The sequence below is a fragment of the Helianthus annuus genome, chromosome 1 (genome assembly GCF_002127325.2).
Source record: "Helianthus annuus cultivar XRQ/B chromosome 1, HanXRQr2.0-SUNRISE, whole genome shotgun sequence".
NCBI lineage: Eukaryota > Viridiplantae > Streptophyta > Magnoliopsida > Asterales > Asteraceae > Helianthus > Helianthus annuus.
In genome coordinates this window covers 32,719,830-32,743,047 of record NC_035433.2, presented here as the reverse complement: position 1 = coordinate 32,743,047, position 23,218 = coordinate 32,719,830, and the positions used below count along the sequence as shown (strand labels likewise).

The following is a 23,218-nucleotide window of genomic DNA, read 5'->3' as shown; positions in this document are numbered from 1 at the left end:
TTACATGCTTGTTTGTCCCTTCACTCGGGCTCATTATCCTAATGTAATACGCTCCCGTCACTTGGTTGTGCGTTTACATTATTATCAAATATTTTGTTTATCTGATTCATTTGGGCACTTTTTAATTAGTCCCATTCACCCTGCCCTTACTACATCGGATGTAAACGTGTCCGCCATAAGAAGTTCATGGTAACATATGCCGCTACTTACTTGGCCATCGTAAGCGATTAACACATGACACGCATGACCTTTTTACAGTTTTCACATCACGCCCTATGTAAGTAATACCTCTATCTGTTTTTCTTGGAAACAATATCCCGGATAGGTTTTCTATTCAGGTCTTTCCAAGTTTTTAATTTTACATATGCAACTTTTAAGTTCCTACTTATTGTTGCATATTACTATTTATGCTATTATTTAAAATGTGCACCTGGTAATGTTTTCCGTGACGGGCGTTCTTTGCCATTAACCTTGTTCGCGGTCATTACGCGATTTAGTCCTCGGTGAGTATGTTCCTCTTGTCATACTTCGGACCGTTTCATCATCATATCCACAATTCGTTTGACCCTCGTCGTCTTCAAACGCGAGTGTCCTTCAATTAAAACATTCACAAAAGTTAGTAACGTCAACCTCAATAATCGCCCGTATTATAATACAAGGCTTTTTCTACTATACGCGTCAACGCGTGTATTTTCGTCAACTATTTCAATCATTTTAATTGGGGTAACGCGTATCTCACGATAGCCCTATGTGTTGTTTACAACACTTTAGCATACTAACTATTCACGTACTTGTACTTACCGGATTTGCGATCAAGCCTCGAACCGAACACTATTCTTTGTCAAGAGCATAAGGTTTAAGTCCAAGCATGGTTCCTCCCCACCATACTCGAATCTCTTAAACCAAGGCTCTGATACCAACTTGTAACACCCTAGTTATTTTATATGTAAATACCACAATTAGATGTGTAGTTAAGACCACACATATTATATAAATGCGGGTTTATTTAAAACTTTTACAAATTATAAATTATTCTACATAACGTGATCGAAGTCGTTGTTTAAAATTTACAACGTGGCGAAGTGCGGAAGCATGTAACTGTATCGTGTTCGGTTCTTTGTTGAGCTTGATCGTCTTCCGGCTTCCACAAAGTACCTACATTTCATAAAAACATGAAATGCTTTAGTCATACGGGATTTAAAACGTATCTAAACAAGTCCGGGAAACAAAACTGATCAAAAATACATTTTGTACAGGGTCCACCGTAAATTACGGTGGACACCGTAATTTACGGTAGTCCTTGTTTTGATTTGTTTCCATCGTAAATCAGGAGTGTTTCACCGTAAACCATTTCAGGTCCACCGTAAATTACGGTGTCACCGTAATTTACGGTGGCACCTGCATCCCACCTTTCCATTTTGCCGTAATTTGACACGAAATCTTTCGTATCTTTCAAACCGCTTATCCGTTTGACCTACCGTTTCTTCCTACATGTTTGTAATTTAATTCTCCATTATATGGAGTTAAGATCTGACATCCGGGTTAAATAAAATTGAGACTTTTAAGCCTTCGGCTTATTATCTTTTCAACAATATTCGACCCGACTATGTGATTATCAAACAAACATGTTTGTTTGACCACCGTTCATCATGAACCCCTAAATTCTAATATTGTCAATCATATTAAGTACTGAACACGGGTTTCTACACAATCATTTACCCGTTTTCGTTTAAAATCTTATTTTGACCCGTTAAGGGTATTTACGACCACTTTAGCACGGACGGTGCTCATTTCTCATGTACCTCATAGTTCCACCAATTTGTTATTAGCTAGTCTTCCACCACAACTATGGATGTGATGGATTTAACGAAATGGACTATTTATTCCGAGTTTAATCCTACGGATGTGTTATTTTTGCGACAACACACAATTTAAGCATTTAACTCATGAAAGTTTATGTCTACAACTTTCATGCGCGTCTAAAGGTTACAAGATCGTAAGATAAGTTCCTAAACAATCTTTATAAGTTGTTTGCTCAATTTACCCTTCAAGGGCATTTTAGTCGACATTAGCCCCTCATTTACTACGAGGGGCTTTCACTACTTATTTGACCAAGTTGGTATGTTAACTATAATCGTATGCATACGTACCTGGCTAGGGTCAACATATAGACCCAATTTATACCTTGCTTTTATCATCACACTTAGTGTGGGCGAAATTAACTGAATCGCTAATCGCTCCTGTTAACACAAGACTTGACAATCGCATTAGTCGATATTGTCAAATAGTGTTATTACCACCATTTGACCCCTTCGGCCTATATGCCCAACGTTGCCTATTAAATCAAAAACATGGTTTTTGACTTCTAATTCATACATCCATCCCGTCCCGGATTTCATTACCGAATCCCCTTTTTGCCATAAACATGGTTTTTATCATCTTTATATGTTCCGACTCGTATCAATCACGTCGGAAATCCATATTTTCAATATTAGCATTATTGCATCTATAACGTATAGAATGAACAAGTAATCTACACAATTATGTAAGTTTCACTTACCTTGCATCCGAGCTACGCTTTTCTTCCATGCTTGACTTGTTTGACCCGCTTTCACTCCAGGCTTCCACCTAGCTTGTGACGCGTCAAACTATCATCATCGTTTTCAAGGTGGTTAGTTTAATCATACTCTAATACGATTATTCCACCTTATGCATTTCATATCAAAATTGCTATTTATCGTATTATAGGTCAGTTTGACCTTTTTAATAGTCAAATGCCCATTAGTATACTAATTTGCATTTTCGAGTTGTCAACTAGTTTTAGCACTCATTAACTACTCGGTAGGCGTTATCTTTAAACCTCCGTTTTAACCAAAGTTCTAATCGCGTTTAACACATTTAGAACTCTCTTTAATCACTTTTTGCATAATAGTCGAAACATCACAACTAGGTGTTTTAACTACAAAATTCTAGTTTCGAGCCTTCTTTGAGGCATTTCAACGAACACCTTAAGGGCAGAATTTTACATGTTTACTTATCATGTCTCTAGCTTATCTCTTACCCCAAATTTCACATAAATCAACCATCTTACAAAGTGGTTAACTTCTATAATTTCTGAATTCACTTCAAAATCGTCAATTTGCACTAGATCAACAATCTATTTCCTAGTGTTCATCATATTAACATAAAACCCACTTATCACAATATAGGGTAATCACCAATTCCCTAGTTTTGACAACAATTCATCAAATTTTCTACTAGGGTTTGTTTCTACACCAAGATATAATCACAATAACACTCATAGATTCAAGATTCATTCCAGAATTTCGATTATGATTGTTCATCATAATCTCAAGGTATCACCAAATCATATATTTCAACATACCTTGTAATCCCCATGATTAGGTGATCACGAATTTGTGTTCATGCAGTGATTTGGCTCTTGATTTGGGCTTCAATTTGATCAAGTTGTGGAAGTTAGGGTTTGAGCTCCCTGAGCTTTCTCCTGGTCGACCTCACACACGCACACACTAGGTGTGGTGTGTTTTTATTTTTGTTTTTAGTAAATAAACCTTATTTCCAATTATCCAACTTTGGTCCTTCATGTTTCGTTAGTTATTAAGTTGATTATAACCTACTTATTCACAATCCATATTCCCTTTTATTAACCGGGTCAAGCATTCCTAGTTAGCTTAGCGGGTTCGGGAATATTTATGACTAAGTTTAATTTAGGTCCCGTTAACTCGGGCCTTCTAAGCTTTTATTTCCTAAAAGCTTTTATTGACTTTTTGTTTAATATTAGGATTAATTATTTAAATCCTAATATTTACCGGTTAAATTCTACCACTAACGGTATTTTACCCACTCTTTTGTATTAACGAGGTTTAATTACTAAACCCGTTTTCGGGGTGTTACACTTTTGCCTATTTTTATAAAATAATTCCCGAGATCTCGATGTTTAAACCAAACATAAATAATTATATTTATTTATAAAAGATATCCGACTTTTTATGTTGAAATAAATATAGATAATTATATTTATTTTATAAAACTTTCAAGTTTGGCTATCTCGTAAAACTGATTTTGTCGAACGTTGTAAATACGTTTTTCGTAAGTAATAAAATGTCGTTGAAAATAATTGTACATTCATATTTCTTCATAGACTCGATTAGAATTCGAGCTAGCTCGGCTTGGCTCGATCTAAAAAAAAACCGCAAAATTTACTACTTAAAAAGACTTTAAAAATGAATTTCTTCATAGACTAAGGGCCATAATTGCCATTTAATTTAACCATATGGCTAAATATGCAAGTATAAATAGTTAATTCACTTTGTAAATTGTCTTTACCTTCTTTTATGAGGGAAATATTCCCTTAGTTTTGGTTTTCTAAGCGATGTGGGACAAAAAAAATAAAGGATGTAAACTTTATCGAGCCAGCTCACGAGCCAAGCCAGACCAAGCTCGAGCTCGGCTCATTAACAATCAAGCCAATTTCAAGCCGAGCTTTCTTCAAGCAAGTTTCGAACAAGCTACGAGCCACAAGTTTTTTAAACACACCTACCCAAAACGACAAAACCTAATAATACTAAGGGCATGTTTGGGTAAGCTTTTTGAAACAACTTATTGACTTATTGGCTTTTTGAAAAGTCATAAACTCTAAAATGATGTTTGACAAAGAGGGTGTATGTGAGGAGGAAAAGCCAATAAGTTAATAAGTCACAAAATCCTGACTTTTCAAAAAACCAATAAGTCAATAAGTTGTTTCAAAAGCTTACCCAAACATGCCCTAAATTCTTATCCCACCCAAAGATGACTATTGCGATTGTGGATGGTCTGACAATGGGCCTTTTGCAACAGACCAACCTGGCATCAGCCGCAGCATATTTTCCATTGCTGCCCACCCACTGTCCTTCGCGTTTTTCATGCGATTGTCATTGTCGACGTAAACAGAAATATTACGTTCACATGCCTTCTCTCTCAACTTAAAACCCTAACCTAACCCTACGCAATTCACCAGATTCTCCTTCAACAATCCCATCTCTTTGTCGATTCTTCCATCGGTCCTCATCTCCTGCCGTCAATTCCACTCGATTTCATGAATCTGGTGAGTGAATTCCGTATCTATTGGTTTCTGTTTCGTTTATTTGAAATTAGGTTTAAAGTTTGTTATGTTGTTGCTGTTGTTTATCGATTATGCGTGAATGCGAGTGATTGATGTGCATGTAGTTGGAGAATTTAGGGTTGATTTGATGTATGAGGTGTGTGTGAGGTGAATCAGTGTTGATGTATAGATGATTGAATGTATATTTTGCGAGATTTTGTGTGTGTGTTTGGTATGCAACGGTGCTTGTTGATTTGTTGACGTGCGGAGTTGACCTGAGTCAACTGTCCTGTTTTAGGTGTAAAGAGTGTGTGTGTGTGTTTTTTTTTTTTTTTTTTTTTTTTTTTTTTGTGACCTAGCTAAGTTACTTTGCAGATTTAAATTTGCTTGATTTAGTAGTGTTTATGTTTAATTCATTGTTGATGATTTGAGTTCGCGCCTTTTGGCCTCGGTTTTCGGTATATAATGACAAGCCTGACATCATGTATTTGTTAGATTCTGAATTGAGCTCAACTTTAGTTAAAAGGAAACTACAACCTGATTTGATTTGATAGTTGACTTTGCAGATTTCTATTTGCTTGATTTAGCAGTGTTTGATTTGTTGTTTCTGATTGAAAAATGATCTGTTGATGATCTGATCGTTCGTGATTTTGAAATTTACTTCATAATTTAGTTTTATTGACTGGTGAGTCCATTTGGGGTGAAAATTTGTCAAGACTGACAGCATGTTTTGGTGAGATTCTGAATTGAGCTAGTTGCAGACTGACTGTAAGCAGACTTATGACATATTTTCACTTTAATTTTGTTGAGTTTAACTTTAGTTATAACTTATAAGGAATTACAGCTTGATTTGGTGATTGACTTTGCAAATTAGGAGAATTTTGAAATCTGTTTCATCTGTATATTGGATGAACCAGTGCTATAAGCTGTTTCGGTTTTTCTTAATATGTATCTCTGTTTTCTGTGTCAGTAGTGATGGATGTGCTAGTTCAAAAGGAAAATCAAGTTGGTAGTTATAGTACTAAAGAAGGGAAAGTGAGGCAAGTCTCAAGCAGTGTTCTTGGAATTAAAAGGGAGAGAAAGGTTCACAACCTTGTGACTTCTCAACGGTCACCAATGAAAAGGAAACGATCTTCTATCCAGAAAGAATTATGTTTATCTGGTGATCTTGAAGATGAAAAAGCAAATGTTCAAATTAGGAAGAACACATCAACACCGAAAACAAAAGGTTTAACTAAGACAGAAACAGCTCATGGAAACAAAGGTTTATATGGGAAATCTGTTATAACTGATGCTAGTGACTCTGATATGGATTATAATGAGGAAGATGAAGATGATGATGACTACACTCTGTATCCACCGCGTAAAAGATCTAAAGCTTCAAAACGTAGAGGAAGACCTCCTAAAGATTGCAAAGCTTCAAATGGGAAACAAAACTCCAAGAACAAAGGTGATTTAAACAAGAATGAACTGTCAAACAAAAAACAATGTGCTACAACCAACCTTTTGGAAGATAAGCAGGAGGAAGAGGAACTTAAAGACAGCAATAAGAGCAAACAAACTGATGTTAACAGTAGCCCATGTAACGTACAGAAATCAAGAAGCCGTCGTCCTGTTTCTAATGGAAACAAACTTATTAAAGACGATATGTTGTATTGTGATTGGGTAGATGAATATGATGAAGAAAACGAATATGCTAGTGAATATGATGTAGATGAAGATGTTGGAAGTGTAATTTCGACATCGATGGAGCAACATGAGTTGAATAATGTTGAGATGAACGGAAGTATGAAAGGCAGTAAAGTGGAAAAGCATGTTGGCTTCATAGAAGACAAAAAACAAACGTCTCTGGTGAAATCTTATTCGAGTAAAAGCAGTAGCTCAAATGATACGGTTATGAAAAAGAGAAACAAATACATAGAATATTGTAGTTCTGCTTCATCGGGTGGCCCTACAAGTGTTGCTACCAACGTCAAGGTATAGGCTTGTTCTTATTACGGTTTTACCCTCCTATATTTGCTGGTTTTCCTTTATATTCCCTACTATAATCTACCAGGATCAGAAAAATGGAAAAGAGCAGCCCAAGTGTCATCAATGTAAGAGAAATGAAAGAAAGACTGTTGTTCCCTGCACCAAATGTGATGAAATGTACTGTATCCAGTGCATCAGACAATGGTAACACTTCTACTACTGTTTCCATTTTTTTTGGCTTTAATGCGAGTATGTGACACGATGCGGATTTGCTCATAAATGGATTATATTTCTTGACAGGTATCCTCAGTTATCAGAAGAAGAAGTTGCAGATTTATGCCCTTATTGCCGTGTAAATTGCAACTGCAACTTGTGCTTGCACTCAAGTTTTAAGGTTTGTTATGCTTTCTGAAAACATAAAGTCATACAATAACATGTTGCAAGTTATAACCATCTTATTTTGACACTCTCTAAACAACAGATGTCAAGCGTAGATCTCACCGATGCCGAGAAGTTGCAGCATCTTCTCTATATTATCAACTTAACCCTGCCATTTCTAAAACAAATTCGTGATGAACAAAACAAGGAGATAGAGTTCGAAGCACGCGTTCATGGTAATCATTTAAAGAAATGTTAATAACTTCGTTTTCTTCATGAAAATAACAAATTTAGTGAAGTGAATGTGTTTCTTGTATTCAGGGGTATCAGAGTCTTCAATTACAGTAGGTCAGACTAGCTATCTACCTGACGAACGTGTCTATTGGTAAATTTCTTGTTAATTACTTTTATAATGAGTGAGTCTATTCTTTTTAACTACCTTAACTGTGTGCCTGTTGTTTTCATGGAGCAGCAACTACTGTTCAACATCAATCATTGATCTTCATCGAAGTTGTGGAGAATGCTCATACGAGCTATGTCTTAGTTGCTGTCGTGACTTAAGGAATAACGGTCTTTGTGATCAAAGAAAAGTTGATTACAGGTACTTCGATAGAGGTTCTGATTATATTCATGGTGGGGACCCTGACATTCTACAAGATTCTTTTCATGAAAATATTCCCAAAAGGACCTGTGATTCTGTTGTTGAATGGGTAGCTAATAACGATGGGAGTTTGTTTTGTGCTCCAAAGGATATGGGTGGATGTGGTAATTGTTTATTGGAGCTCAAGCGTCTTTTACAGGAGGATTGGTTACCAGGTTTGGAAGCAAAAGCTGAGTGTATATTAAACAAATACAAAATTGATGAATCAAACATTATTACAAATTCTTTTACAAGTGTTGGCAAGACGCATCTACAAGCAGCAAGCAGAGAAGACTCTGATGATAACTACTTATACTACCCTAATTCTAATGAAGTCGAGCTCCTTCGATTTAGACACCATTGGGCTAAAGGTGAACCACTAATTGTTAAGAAGGTTCTAGAACAGACACCTGGTTTAAGCTGGGAGCCCACAGTTATGTGGCGTGCGTTATGTGAACATGTGGATCCAAATGTCAGGTCAAAGATGTCACAAGTGAAGGCTATAGATTGCTTGGCTGGTTGTGAGGTAATTCTGCCTTCTCTTATTTGTAGTTATTGCAGCCAGTTGTTACTTTTAGTTATAAATGTTCCTTAGAGAGTGACTATTTATGTTTAGCATTGGTTAGAGGTGTTACCTTTAGTTATAAACGTTCCGAACCGAATTTACGGTTTTACATTTTTTGAAAACCGAAAAAACCTAACCGAATAACCTAAAAAATCGTTTTTTAATGTTTGTTATATATTGATTTAGGAATTATTAGTTTTATTCTTGAATGTTAAGTATTTATAACAAAAATATTAACATGTTTATCTATCTTTGAAAATTTTATCCATTACCTACAAGAAATAACAAAATTTAACATATAAGTTAAATGATTTCGAAGTATTATAAAAGAAAATGTCTTAATAAAAACTTTGGAGAAACACAAAAATAGATTAGAAGGTTAGGTATTATGAACAATATTAATTAAAAAGGTTAAATACAATAAGTTAAATGTAAGCATCTAAGAAAGATTTTTGAATCTAGGATTATATTTTTGAATCTAGTTCAAAAAACCGAACCGAACCGAACCTTTGCTGAAACCGAAAAAACCGAAACCAAACGGTTTACAATAACTGAAAACCGAACATTTCGGTTATGATTTTACCATAAAGACCGAACCGAACCGTGCACACCTCTAGTTAGAGGTGGAAATATCACCTCATTTAGTTATGGAATGGTCAATTTGGGTTGTGTTGTATTTCAGGCGGTTTAATTGGTAATTTGGCCATTGGGGATATTATCTTTAACGCGTTTGTTATTTTGTACTTTATTGCACCGTCTCTGAACTCCACTTTGGCATTTACAGGTTGAAATTAGTACTCGGAAATTTTTTAAAGGTTATATAGAAGGAAGGCAGTATTTGAATTCGTGGCCGGAGATGCTGAAGCTGAAGGATTGGCCACCATCTGATAAGTTTGAGGATCTTCTACCACGTCATTGTGATGAGTTTATCAGTGCATTGCCTTTCCAACTGTATACCGATCCAAGATCAGGGTTTCTCAATCTCGCTGTCAAGTTACCGCCAGCTGTCCTTAAACCTGATTTGGGTCCAAAGACGTATATTGCGTATGGAATGGCTGAAGAACTTGGAAGAGGGGATTCTGTTACTATGCTGCATTGTGATATGTCTGATGCTGTATGATATGTTATTTACTTTTTCATATTTAAATACAAAACTTGATTCAAGTAATCAAGTCACCATTTTTATGCATGAGTTGTGTTCCATTGGTGCAGGTGAACATATTGACACACACAGCTAAGGTGTCAGTAAGTAATAATCAGAAGTGGGCAATTCAGGAGTTAAAGAAAAGACACAGAGCTCAGGATAAAAGAGAAAAAAATGGAAAACTTTACGAATATGTTGCTGGATCTTGGGGAAAGAAAGATGAGCATACTTTAAATGAGGAAGAAGACTCAAATGCAGGTAGTTTGCGTGATTTTGCTCCGCAAGAAGATGCTGAAGAAACGGGTAGTGCTCTTTGGGATATTTTCAGAAGAGAAGATGTACCGAAGTTACAGGAATATTTACTAAAGCACTCAAAAGAATTTCGATTTACATATTGTTGTCCTGTTGAGAAGGTATGAATGTGCACTTTACGTTTGCTAGCTTTGGTTTTCTATACTTCTCCTTGTGCTATCTTTGGCATAAGCTTTAGGCTTGGGTTGTTTTTTGAAGGTTTATCATCCAATTCATGACCAAACATTTTACTTGACGTTGGAACATAAAAAGCGGCTAAAAGAGGAATATGGTTGGTATTTGTCAATTCAGTTTCTGTCATGTATATTCATAAAATTGTAATTAATGGAATAATTGTACATCTATTAGGTATAGAACCATGGACGTTTGAACAAAGGCTGGGAGAGGCGGTTTTTATTCCTGCTGGATGTCCACACCAAGTGAGAAATCTGAAGGTACAGTTCTTACTCTCATTTGCATTTTGTATAACCCACTCCCCCATGATAGGAGTATTGTCCCGAATCACCGGTTCAAATCAAACGGTAAAATAAAAGATAGTTCTACGGCTCGTTTGGATACAGATTCACCACCAAACGAAACGTTAGGGCTGCGACGTCTAACCGAAGATACAGATACACCACTACGGTTAGAGAATCGTGTCTAAGTTCACCACCCAGCACGCCATGGTTGAGCTAGCATAGACGAATTAATTAACCCACGAACATGAGATAATTAACACAAGAAAAAAAATCATTCTAAAACTCACTAACTTCTTTCATTAAGATAATACGTTTACATATAGGAAAAGAAAGTTAACCAACACACCACTATGCTACTATTATGGAACATAACTTACAAGCTATGATGCACGGGAACGCCTGTTTAGAGGGAGTACCTGTACCGGGGACGGAAACGCCATGGGGATGTTTCCTAAACGTTTCCGGGTTATTGGGACGGCTCCAAAACTTTCCGGGTTTCACTCGCTTAGGAGGAACAAGTTGGCTAATAGGGACGTTTGTTAATTATCTGACCCTTCAGTTGTTGCGTTGTTTCCCTAGTTGAAAGAAAACTACAAGATAGAAGGTAACATAAATTTTGCGGTGGTAGGTATTAGGATTAAATGGGGAATATGAAGTGAGAAAACAGTTTACGACCTTTATTTTATTATTTCTGGGCTTTTTTAAAGTTTATGTGGCTCAATTCTAAAAGTAGTATTCATTAAAGGTTATTTGGACCTCACAAAATACTTGAAACACTTCAAATAGGTTTTAGTTTTTATTATTTTTTATTTGTTATTTTGTTTGATAAAAAATTAAAAACATATAAATTATTTTGTTTCTCTATTGTTTGATTCAATGGAAGATATTGGGTTTTTGGAGGTTGCCGTTCTATTTTGGACTTTGTTTAATATATTTTTATTTTTTTTTATATTTTTTCCGTACCTTTATCTTGGATCTTTGAGTTTTGCCTTCGTCCCTGTGCCCCAGTCCCGTACCCGTTCTTGTGCTACATAGCTTACAAGAAAAGAAAGAAACAAAAATAATTGAGAAAGGGAAAATAAGGATATAGGAAAATATGGGTGAACGTGAGAATACATGCATGGATGAAATCAACCCATTTGAACCTGAATGGTAGTCCGGTTTGACTCGCTTGAATTATGTTAATGTTGACCCGTCGGTTCAACCCGACCCATATGACTATATCTAACCTGACTGTACCGACGCCTTGCGATTCCGGGTCACAATTGCTATCATTCTCGTCGTCTTCGAAAAAGTTTGTCCTCAAACTTAAGACAATCATCAGGCGGTGGCTCAGGAGGTATTTCCGGTGGATATCTGATGGCGTATGGTTTGAAACGAAATTGGGATGGGTACCATAACAATTGGTTCATATCATGAAATAATATCTTGTGCTGTACCCCGTGCTTTGGTGGTGGTTCAGGAGGAATTTCTTTCATATAGTGCACACCATTGTTATGCATATTTATATTGCCATGTAGAGATTCCGTGATTGTAGATACACAATCCGAAACATGTATAATTTCCTGTGCACAGTAACCATATAGCTTAATTAAGCTCATTGTTGGAGTCAGTGTAGGGACTACCTAAATCTGATTCAAAACCTCATTGAGTCAGACATGGTAGGAACATCAAATGCATTTTCAGCCATACTTTTACTAAAAATATTAGAGTTCATTTGTGTAAATTGTCCACCATCATCTTCTTTTTTTATTTTTCAATTCTTTGAACACCAAAGATTCAATATCTGAACCATCTTCCCTGGGCGTGCCATTATCACAATTATCATCGGTTATTGCTACTTGCTCTTTAATTGGTTGAAGCTCGTTTAAGGTTGATCTGGCGGGAGTTATTTGGCGTGAGGGTAATTCTTCGATTGTTGTGAACAAACGAGTATGTGTTCTTGAGCCCGTCATGTATTACCCTTCTATCAAATAGCCAAGGCCTGTCTAATAAAACATCACAAACATCCGATTAGAGACTAGAATACCTTCTCTCTCATTGAGCTACTCAAGAATATACGGTGATGGGTGCGGCACAGTTGCGAGCTTCAATTTTGAAACCAAAGTTTGGGAAGCGATGTTGGTACAACAATCTCCATCGACAATCACTGTACACACTTTTCCGGCCACAGTGCATCGAGTTTGGAAAATAGTCTCTCGTCGAAATTCTCCTTTGTGATCTGTTGAACTGTTGAGGATTCTTCGAACCACCATTTGAAGTGGTTAACTAAGGCTACCTTTTGAAGATCAGAACAAAAAATTATACCTGCAACCGTTTTGTGTGTTTTACAGAGTAGAGAATCGGGATGAAGCGAGATGGAACGAGCCGAGTTCTGATATCAAATGATAGGAGTATTGTCCCGAATCATGGTAAAATAAAAGATAGTTCTACGGCTCGTTTGGATACAGATTCACCACCAAACGAAACGGTATGGCTGCGACGTCTAACCGAAGATACAGATACATCACTACGGTTAGAGAATCGTGTCTAAGTTCACCACCAACACGCCACGGTTGAGCTAGCATAGACGAATTAATTAACCCATGAACATGAGATAACTAACACAAGAAAAAAAAAATCATTCTAAAACTTACTAACTTCTTTCATTAAGATAATACGTTTACATACAGGAAAAGAAAGTTAACCAACACACCACTATGCTACTATTACGGAATATAACTTACAAGAAAAGAAAGAAATATAAATAATTGATAAAGGGAAAATAAGGATATAGGAAAACATGGGTGAACGTGGGGAATACATGCATGGATGAAATCAACCCATTTGAACGTGAATGGTAGTCCGGTTTGGCTCGCTTGAATTATGTTAATGTTGACCAGTCGGTTCAACCTGACCCATATGACTATATCTAACCTGACTTTACCGACGTCTTGTGATTCTGGGTCGCAATTGCTATCACCCTGCATATCTCTCCCTCTCACACACACACATTAGTTTCTGCTATCAGTTGCCCATTGGTTCATGCTGAATCAGCTGAAAGTGAACGCTTTTTTGCATTAGGAATTTAGCTTAATCTTGGTATTACATGACCCCACACGAAATTCTGGACATGTAGAAACAAGAATTATGGTGTTGTGAGTATACATAGAAGGAAACATGAGAAACTAGTCCTTTTTTGGTACTTTGTCTCGATTAGTGTACATATCTTTTTTTTGGAGTTGAACATATTGACCAGCTATTGGCTTTATTTCCATCAAACTTCCCTAGTCACCTTCTTGAATGGCGACATTCGAGTGCTCTTGCTCGTGATTGGCTGGGCAAATTAATTGTCATCTCTGCAGCGGTTGACCCAATTTCTGTTTAATATTGTGCAAACATGTTGCTTAAATAAGTTGGACTGTGAGATATGCCATTAGTGATTATCATGATACATGTTTGTTTATTCTAATGCTTGTTCAAACCAAAAATCATCATGATACATATGCTTTTGAGATGGTTGGTGGGCGATGAGAGCAAATCAGCGGATAATCCTTGTGGAGCTTTCATATGCCCCCTAAAATGTAGATCTCTTAGGTATTTGATTTCTATTATTCTTTCCATGAAGGATATATTCTTTCAAGGGTTTGCCCTTTCGGAATGGTGCTTGGGTGATGCATTTCGGAAAAATGCCAAAATTTGGGTGCACCATTGTATGTTAGTAAACCTACCAACTTTGTGAAATCTATTGTCTAGTCTTAGTCTTCACCCACACTCATTTGCCAGAGCCAACTACAACTGATCACAAAGACTACCTCAAACCACTCTACGATTCATCGAAGCTAGTACTGCAAGGTTGAATTTTTTATATGTTTGGTATGATGCAATTAATGCGGTAAATATCGGTCAAACTAGTACCGCAAGGTTGAATTTTATATATGTTTGGTATGATGCTATGCAGTTAATGTGGTAAAATATCTGGACCGATATCAATCTGAGATATAGGTTATCTTGGTGAGATATAGCGGGGCGTATCGGTAATTTTAATATCATGCAGAATTTATATATATATAGCAGGTTAACACTAACAATTCAGTCGGCCAAGGACCGATGTCAATCTGAGATATAGGTTATCTTGGTGAGATATAGCGGGGGATATCGGTAATTTTAATATCATGCAGAATTTATATATATAGCAAGTTAACACTAACAATTCAGTGATATATCTATTGGTTATATCTGTCAAATATCGATGATATATCGGTCAAATATTGATATTTTGACCAATATTTTACATGGGACTGGGGACCGATAACTGATATATCACTGATATTAACTGCATCGGTATAACGAGCAAAAGACTTAGATAGGTATATGCATGCGGAAGCAACACACAATAATTATTTGCAGAAAAATAAACGACCACGAGAACACAAGGATTTACATGATTCGGTTTCGATGGAAACCTATGTCCATAGTTTGCAACCAGGATTTTTTATTGCTTTATGCCTCACCACCCGTGATGATTAATTACAAGTACAAGGCTATCTATTTATAATCACAGACTAGGGTTACAAAACTTGTTCCCAAATAAAACTAATAAATGGTCTATAATTATATGAAACAAGACAAATCGAGCCTCTACATATAATCTAATACTCACCCACTTAGAGGCTTGATAATCTTCAAACTACCTTCTGTTGTGGACTTTTATACCTCTTGTAGTCTTCTTCATCTTATCCTGCCTGTAATGACCTTCTTGTCAGTTAACCTTAAGGCCCGTTGTGAGCTTCAACACATCAGTCATGCCTAAAACTGCCTCTGACCCATCTTTTGTCCCTAATGGCTCCCACTGACACGAACTACTAGTTCCTGGAACACCTTAAGAACAAACACTCTCTGAATAAAACGGATAATCAACTGGAGAGACTTTGACAACTGAATATTGGTCCTCTTAACCCACCGTCGTCCTGTACTTCTAACTGAAGCACAACTCGTGCTCCCATTGCCACGGAACCCCTAATTGATTATTCAGAACGTTTCCTAGCATGGTCAAGAAGAATCTGACTTGTGGCTCTAGGTTTATCATCTGCAAAACAAACCTTCTTCTGCCCACGAGACTTTGTTACTTGATTTTGTTTTTCTTCTGCTCTTGTTTCTTTCCTCAAGCTATGACTAGGTTCCCTCTTGATAACCTTCCACTGCTTGTTCCTCAACTTAACCTCGTGCCCCTGTTCATTTAACTGCACAATAAAAATCAACTGTTTCTTTAGACTAGGAATTACCTGGACATCCTTCAAAGTCCATGAACCGACTGTAGTCTTCAGATCTAACTCACCCATGTCCGTCACATCAAGAACTACCCATTGTCATTCTTCCATTCTAACTGTCTTCCATTCCCAACCACCCTTATGAAGTTGTTTATAGTTTCGAGCACTTTGGTTTTGCAATCTGATTTTTGTCTCATTAGTTTGTTTTCTGTTTATGCTTTAGATTTATGAACTTTAACACAAAGATTTTTGAATTTATCTTAAATTTTTGGACTTTGTCATTTGAGTTAATTGCCATTTTAGTCCCTGTGGTTTGGGCTATTTTGCCAGTTTAGTCCAAAGGTTTCATTTTTAACATCTGGATTCAAAAAGGTTTTATCGTTGCCATTTTGGTCCAACTGACTTAACTCCATCCATATCTGTTAAGTCTGCCAAGGACATTTTTGTCATTTCATTTAAAAGAAAAAGCAATGAAGAAAAAAGGGTTAATAAAAAGAAAATTGAAATGACAAAAATGCCCTTGGCAGACTTAACAGATATGGATGGAGTTAAGTCAGTTGGACCAAAATGGCAACGATGTAACCTTTTTGAATCCAGATGTTAAAAATGAAATCTTTGGACTAAACTGGCAAAATGGCCCAAACCACAGGGACTAAAATGGCAATTAACTCTTGACATTTATAATACTATCTAAGTTCTGAACTTCAGATTTATGGTTTCAGATTTCTAATCTAATCAAGTTTTCTGGTGTGACTTCTGAATTTTGGTCAGACTTTCTAGATTTGCTTGTTATTTTTAGACTCTGATTCTAATTTAATACTAATGCTAATCTTTGGTTTATTAAATTATTGTTTTCTTCGGTTAAGTTCAAATTGTTTTCTTCTGGTTAAGTTCAAAGGTGAATCAAGTATTGCTAACAAAGAAACCAAAAGATGAATCAAATATTGTGACTAACTTCGTTGTTCTTACCATAGCAACATGACTCATTGACGATAAACTTGATGGCTCAAACTTCTTTGAATGGAGCAAAACTATTGTTATTTATTTACAAAGTATTGGGAAGGTTTCTAATCTCACTTTTTATCCTACTGTCGATGATACCAAAGATCAGTGGCTACAAAAATGATGCTCGGTTGTTTCTACAAGTTAGGAACTCTAATGATGTTTCTGTCATTTCGTTAATAAAAGAACTAATTTATTATTTGGAATATCTATATCCTTTTCGCCGGGCGGCTAACAACAACAGGGAAAGATGCCTAGAGATTTCATCTCTCTCTCTGCCGGTTGTAGCCAGGGGAATGAAGTTCGGGTGATCTTCATTCTCCAGGCGGCTACCTCTAGTGACTTTGTATTAAAGCCGGCTGAAACAGAGGGCTTGCTTGTATCCAAAAAAGAGGAAAGCAAGTCCTCATGACAAAGTAACATGTTGAAAGTCTTTTCATCGCGGGGAGCAACTCCATCTTTCACTAACTACTTGTGTCATGGAATTCTCACCGATAGCTTTAATTAGTCGAGGATAATTTATTGGAGGTTATCGTGAGGGATCACGAGACGGCCATCGAGGTGGTTCACGTGGTAATTATGGCGATCGTACTCCCATTCAAAAGTGATAATGCTCATGTAGCATAATTGCAACAGAACCTGATTGTTGGTGTAGAGGTTCTTTTGCTCATTTTGCTATTGTGGCTGAAAAAGATGTTACCATCTCAGCAGAAGAACGCTCCCATCCCACTTTGACTCTAAGTACTACGTATGATTGACAATCTTCAACTCCTTTCTAATTTCCGTAACCTTGCACTATCATCTTATGTCACCGTTGATCTATCTAATCCAAAAGTACTTGGTTCTAGTAGTGCAAGCATCACTTGTTAAAAAATTTGACCTTGTTTTAAATTTATCCAATTTCCCATTTAATTTACTATTTGTTAGTAAGATTTCTCGTGGCTTGAACTATATATAGTGCCTATTCCTTCCTTTGATTCTTGTGTTTTTCAGGATCCGTCGACAATCTGAACGCCTATATATATACTTGAAACTCGGACGCCTTACTCTCTTGTTTTCCAACAAAAAGGCAATTGGTTGTAAATGGGTATACACGGTAAAAGTTAATCCGGATGGTTCACTTGCTCAGTTAAGAGCTCGTTTGGTCACGAGAGATTATGCATAAGCTATTCCGAGACATTTTCTCTACATATAACTAGGGTATTTATGAACGAGATATAAAAAATGAATTCCTACATAGAAATCTAAATGAAGAGGTGTATGTTGAGCAATCGCCGTGGTTTGTTGCGTGGTGGATTCATTAGAAAAATCTTTTTATGGACTCAAGCAATCCTCTTGTGCCTGGTTTGGAAAATTAGTATTGTAGTAACCTTGGTTTTAAAATGCACAATGCGCTCTGATACATTTTGATCCCATATGCTGATGTGTGATGCACATGCATCACGTATACGAAGGCGTTATTTAAAAAATATTTATAGATAATATTCTAACTTGTTAACTTTCAAACGCTAAAAATTTAGAGATTTAAATAAATAAATACAAAAAAAAGTTGTACTACCACCAAAGAAATAAGGTAGCGTTCGGTATGAAGGAATAGAAGGTGGAATTGAATGGATTATTCTGATGGAATGAATATAAACATGTTTGGTTACCATGTGGTAATGGAATGGAGCATTCCAAATGAATGTAACTCCTTCCAAATATAACAATTTCCATTCCTTGCTAAGGGTGTGTTTTTTTTTTTTTTCATTCCTTGAAGGAATGGAAAGAAATATATTATTATTATTATTATTATTATTATTATTATTATTATTATTATTATTATTATTATTATTATTATTATTATTATTATTATTGTTATTATTATATCTATATTTATATTATTAATATTAAAGCTAATATTAGTATATATCAAAATTTTTATTATTAACTTTTTTACCATTAATATTATTATTATTATTATTATTATTATTATTATTATTATTATTATTATTATTATTACGACAATTATACTTTTGTCGTTTTTAATACAATTGTGCTTCATTGTTTCGTCTTTTTTTGTTTATCAACTTGTACAAAGTAATGATTCATTCTATTCACATACGAGTAACCAAACATCACAATAGAATGAAATGATTTATTTCATTCCGTTGTACATTCCATTCCCTCATTCATTCCATAACCTCATACCAAACGGACGTCTTTATCTCTTATGTGTACAAGTATTCTATACAAAAGGTACGAGTGATAAATGTAGGAACTTACTTAACAACTTCATCACCTAGTACAATTTTACTCAATAGTGGTCGATCCCACAAAATGTGTGCATCAGATCGCAATATGCAAGTGCATATTTAAAGCACACCATTCATGCGTAATACAATCCTATCGCATTGCCCCACCTGATGCGATCTTTATGGCGCATTTTGCGCTCCTGATGCACACATTTAAAATCCAAGGTAGTGACTCAATTCGGATGAAGAAGAAGCTTGTATAGTTGTATGATCATTCAAGGTTCTTTGCTTCGTCATATTTGGGATGTTTCGTTGGAAGCGATGAAATTGATATCAAGAAATTGAAAGATTTTATTGGAACTCGTTTTAAAATGAAAGACTTGGGAACATTGAAACATTTCTTGCAAATCGACCCCAAACCCGATGGGTAAACCCGAAACCCGACACATTAGGGTCGGGTAATCGGGTTTGGGATTAGTTTTTAATTTTTTTCACGAGTTTGGGATTTGATGATATACCCGATTACTCGATAAAATGTACTCGTTTATACTTTTTTAATATGATGGATCAATTATTGGCATACACTATTTGCATTTGAGAAATTTTTTATCTATATTTTGTTATTTTATTAATATACATTGTAGTTATTTGGTATATTTTTATAGTAATAATGCTAAATGTAATTGATTAGTTGTTACTCGATAGATACACGATGGGTTTGGTTCGGGTATACCCAACGGGAAATTTTTTAAATTAAGAGGTTTACCTAAGACCTACGAGTATACTCAATACCCGACGGATAATTACTCTATATAGAAATCCAATGGGTTTTGGGACGAGTTTAGGACAAGCTTAGCTAATCAAGTTTGAGGTTGGGATTACCTAAACCCGTCCCAAACTCGCCTCATTGCCATCCCTACTCTTAGATGACTGAAGCAAAGAATTTTGATACATCAATGATACCAGACGAAAAATTGAAAGCACATGAAGAATCATATTTTAACTATCTAACCATTACTCGACCTGATAATGCTTTTCTGGTAAGTGTTTAAGCCCGTTTTTGGCACCCACAAGAACACAATGAGAAGTTGTTTGTCACATTCTCAAATATTTGATGGGCGTCCTAGGCGTGGCATCCTATACCAAAACCATAGCCACCACGTTGTAGAAGGATTTACCGATGTTGATACAATGGAGATCCTACAATTAAGCGATCTACTTCTAGATGTGTTTTTGTTGGTGGGAATCTTGACATGGAAAAGCAAAAAGCAGAGTTATGTATCCCGTTCAAGTGAAGAATCAAAGTATAAGGTTATGGCACAAACACATAGAGGTTGATTGTTACGTCACTTGGGAAAAGTTTGAAAATGGAGTGATCACAGTGCCCCATGTCAGAAATGGAGACCGGTTGACATATGTATTTACCAAAGCCTTGCCCGGAAGCAGAAATTCACCATATTTGTTACAAGCTGGGCATGATCAACATATATGCAACAACTTGGAGAGGGAATGTTAGATAACATTAATAAAGTTAAGATGTCCACTTTAAAGAAGTCCTTTGAAATCCCCTAATGTATTTGGTTGGTATAATTATCAATGTAACTAGAATGCATAACATGTAGAATAACATAATTACCATATATCCAGAACGAAGTGAATCGGGCAATTTAGATTCCATTCGAAATCCATCCCATTTTGTGAAACGCATACTACCTAAGGTGCCACCAACTGGCTTAGATTGAATGTTAGTTTTTCTATAACAATTTGAGAAATACAAGTGTTCTTCTTTAGTGGATTAGGATCAAATATAAAGGGAAAATAAATAAGAAGGGTAAGAAGAATTTTAGTCCATTGATCTAAGATTTGAAGGGTTGAGATTATTTTTAAAGAAAAGAAGATAATGGAAGGATATAAAAGGAATCCTACATTTATTACTTTCTCTTTCCACATGCAAGGCACATGTCAATTCCCCCCATCAATTTAAAACGTTCATAACTTTTTCATATGACAATTTTTTTAAATCACCATAATAACAAGTGTTATATTGCTATATAAAAATAAAATAAAAAAATGCATTTTTACTGGGTTTTCTTTGCATTGTGTTAAAGGTTCAGATCATTATGTCTTTTAACTTGGTTTTGGTCATTACGTTTTTACTAGGGCTTCTATACATTATGTTATTATCAAAACTTAAAACACAATGTTAATTTTGGTTCAAACCACTGCGTTTTTTTATCAAAACGTATAACACAATTTATGACATAATGAGTTTATGGTTATGCTTATTGTGCTTTAATATCTTGTCCATTGTATTTTCGTTTTGTTGTTCATTATGCTTTAATTTGTTGTTCATTGTGTTTTATTATGTTGTTCATTGTGTTTTTAGTCTGATGTCTATTGTGTTTTAGTCTGTTATTTATTATGTTTTTTTTGCTATTGTCCATTGTGTCTTTTATCTGCTATTATCATTGTGTTTTAGTCTGTTGTCCATTGTGTTTTAGTCTGTTTTTATCGATTGTGTTTTTGGTTTACTTTCCATTGTGTTTTTCGTTTTAAAACTCATTGTGTTTTACGTTATGTCATTTGTGTAATACGCAACTGGAGTTTCGATTTTTTTTAAACTATAACAATAGAGTACTCATATTAAAGATATTAAACGCTCGATTTTATGGCATAACTTTTTTTAAAACAAATGATGTATAAAAAGTGGAAGGGGGGAATAACATGTGACGTGCATATTCTTTTTATTCTCTTGGACAAAATTACCCTTCCCACTTGATTCCTCTTTGGACACTTGTCACTCTGTGGTGGCTTCTTACCCTTCTTATTTTTTAAATCATTTGTATTATAAGTCAACCCCTAGATATAAGGGTAATATATTCATTTTAGTGTCAAAAACTAATGAAGTTGGGATCCGGGACTCAAAGTTGGCGCTTTTCAGAGTACAAGGACTCAAACATCCAAAAATTCCCTGCTTGGACTCATGTTTACTCCGCCCAGAAACCTAAGAGCATTCGCAATGGATCCTCCGTATTTATGTGAGTGCAACCTCTATATTTGTGAGACTGGTTGTAAATTGTCATGTGTGGAGGAGAGAAAAAATTACTGTTCATCGGTAAATTTGAAAGAGATATTGTTCACCTCTATAATTTTTTAATATTTTTTGGAAGTGGTTGTGAGTGGAAGAGAAAGAAAAGGTAATGATAAAAGTCTAAAAGAATATTATTTAATTGAAAAGAAGAGAGAAACGATAGTGTTTTTTGTTGTAATTATAGAGATGGAGTAAGAAATTTGATGGTGAACGCTCTAAGGGACGCAAATTGCACTTTACTTTAATTGAAAACTGAAGTACAAATTACATACATAAAACACAATAATTTAGAAGCTTATATGTTTATTTTTTAATAATTTAAATGTCCCATAAGGTTTTTTTTAGCAATTAAAGAAAATTTTATTAACATCTTTAACAGTAATTAATTTATTACAAGTTAATCTTACCCTTCTCAGACCCTACCTTTGCTTTACTATCGGTGGAATTTATTGAGTACGATGAAGACAAGTTCATATTAAAATCAGATTTGCAAGAATTTTAAGTATCATACACTTTTAGTCAATGGGTGTATATTATGGTGATTTTGTTGACTCAATGTTCAACATTTTGGATTATCTGTTTGTGATATTGTGACCCAAGCACTAAAAAAAAGATTAAAAAAAACAATTTAAAAGATTGACAGAAGTTCCTTGATAAGAAAGTAGGAACGTTGCCTATCCTTTGTAACATATATATGCACGTATTACCTATCACGAAGCTATAATATATGTTATTTTGTTGCAGTCATGTACCAAAGTTGCAGTTGATTTCGTTTCTCCAGAGAACATACAACAGTGCCTCCGACTCACAGAGGAGTTCCGTAAGCTGCCCGTTAATCACAGAGCCAAAGAAGACAAACTAGAGGTAAATATCATACCATTCACCTCACATTAATTATTATTGACGATAATCCAAGGTGGAAATTTCGACTTATTTACCTATAACAAGTCAGTTTGGATTATATTTCATATTAAATCATTTTACTCAACGATTTAGATTGTTGCTGTAATGTTTTTGTGATCATGACTAACACGTTAAGTATCTTAAAAAAGGTTTGTGGGTCAAGCTATAGC

At 35.4% G+C, this 23,218-nt stretch overlaps 1 protein-coding gene and 2 long non-coding RNA genes across 10 annotated transcripts in view; 1 reads left to right on the top strand and 2 right to left on the bottom strand.

Moving 5' to 3' along the window:
• Window positions 1-1,119: 1,119 nt before the first annotated feature.
• Window positions 1,120-3,720, bottom strand: LOC118492376. Its single transcript, XR_004893468.1, has 3 exons — window positions 3,386-3,720; window positions 2,151-2,648; window positions 1,120-1,155 (listed from the first exon to the last, which is right to left on the bottom strand). It is a non-coding gene; the product is annotated as an uncharacterized LOC118492376 (long non-coding RNA).
• A 1,088-nt stretch (window positions 3,721-4,808) lies between these two features.
• Window positions 4,809-23,218, top strand: part of LOC110864993 (lysine-specific demethylase JMJ25) — an 18,765-nt gene continuing 355 nt past the window's right edge. The window contains exons 1-13 of one of the 8 annotated variants that reach the window (XR_002550239.2): window positions 4,809-5,104; window positions 6,075-7,078; window positions 7,158-7,276; window positions 7,373-7,466; window positions 7,554-7,686; window positions 7,772-7,835; window positions 7,923-8,616; window positions 9,440-9,769; window positions 9,868-10,212; window positions 10,310-10,382; window positions 10,460-10,545; window positions 21,996-22,092; window positions 22,890-23,009. Coding sequence is in view for 6 of the 8 variants with exons in the window: in XM_022114171.2 (XP_021969863.1) it covers window positions 6,077-7,078; window positions 7,158-7,276; window positions 7,373-7,466; window positions 7,554-7,686; window positions 7,772-7,835; window positions 7,923-8,616; window positions 9,440-9,769; window positions 9,868-10,212; window positions 10,310-10,382; window positions 10,460-10,545; window positions 22,890-23,009 (3,060 nt within the window). In the remaining 2 variants the exon portion in view is untranslated. Of the gene's footprint in view, window positions 5,105-6,074; window positions 7,079-7,157; window positions 7,277-7,372; window positions 7,467-7,553; window positions 7,687-7,771; window positions 7,836-7,922; window positions 8,617-9,439; window positions 9,770-9,867; window positions 10,213-10,309; window positions 10,383-10,459; window positions 10,546-10,873; window positions 12,170-17,813; window positions 18,147-20,099; window positions 20,704-21,981; window positions 22,093-22,889; window positions 23,010-23,218 lie in introns of those variants that run through there. The other 7 variants (XR_004893443.1, XM_022114171.2, XM_022114196.2 and 4 more) reach the window with 7 other exon arrangements.
• Window positions 14,988-23,218, bottom strand: part of LOC110865015 — a 20,444-nt gene continuing 12,213 nt past the window's right edge. The window contains exon 4 of the long non-coding RNA XR_002550279.2: window positions 14,988-15,791. This is a non-coding gene — a long non-coding RNA (uncharacterized LOC110865015). The remainder of the gene's footprint in view (window positions 15,792-23,218) is intronic.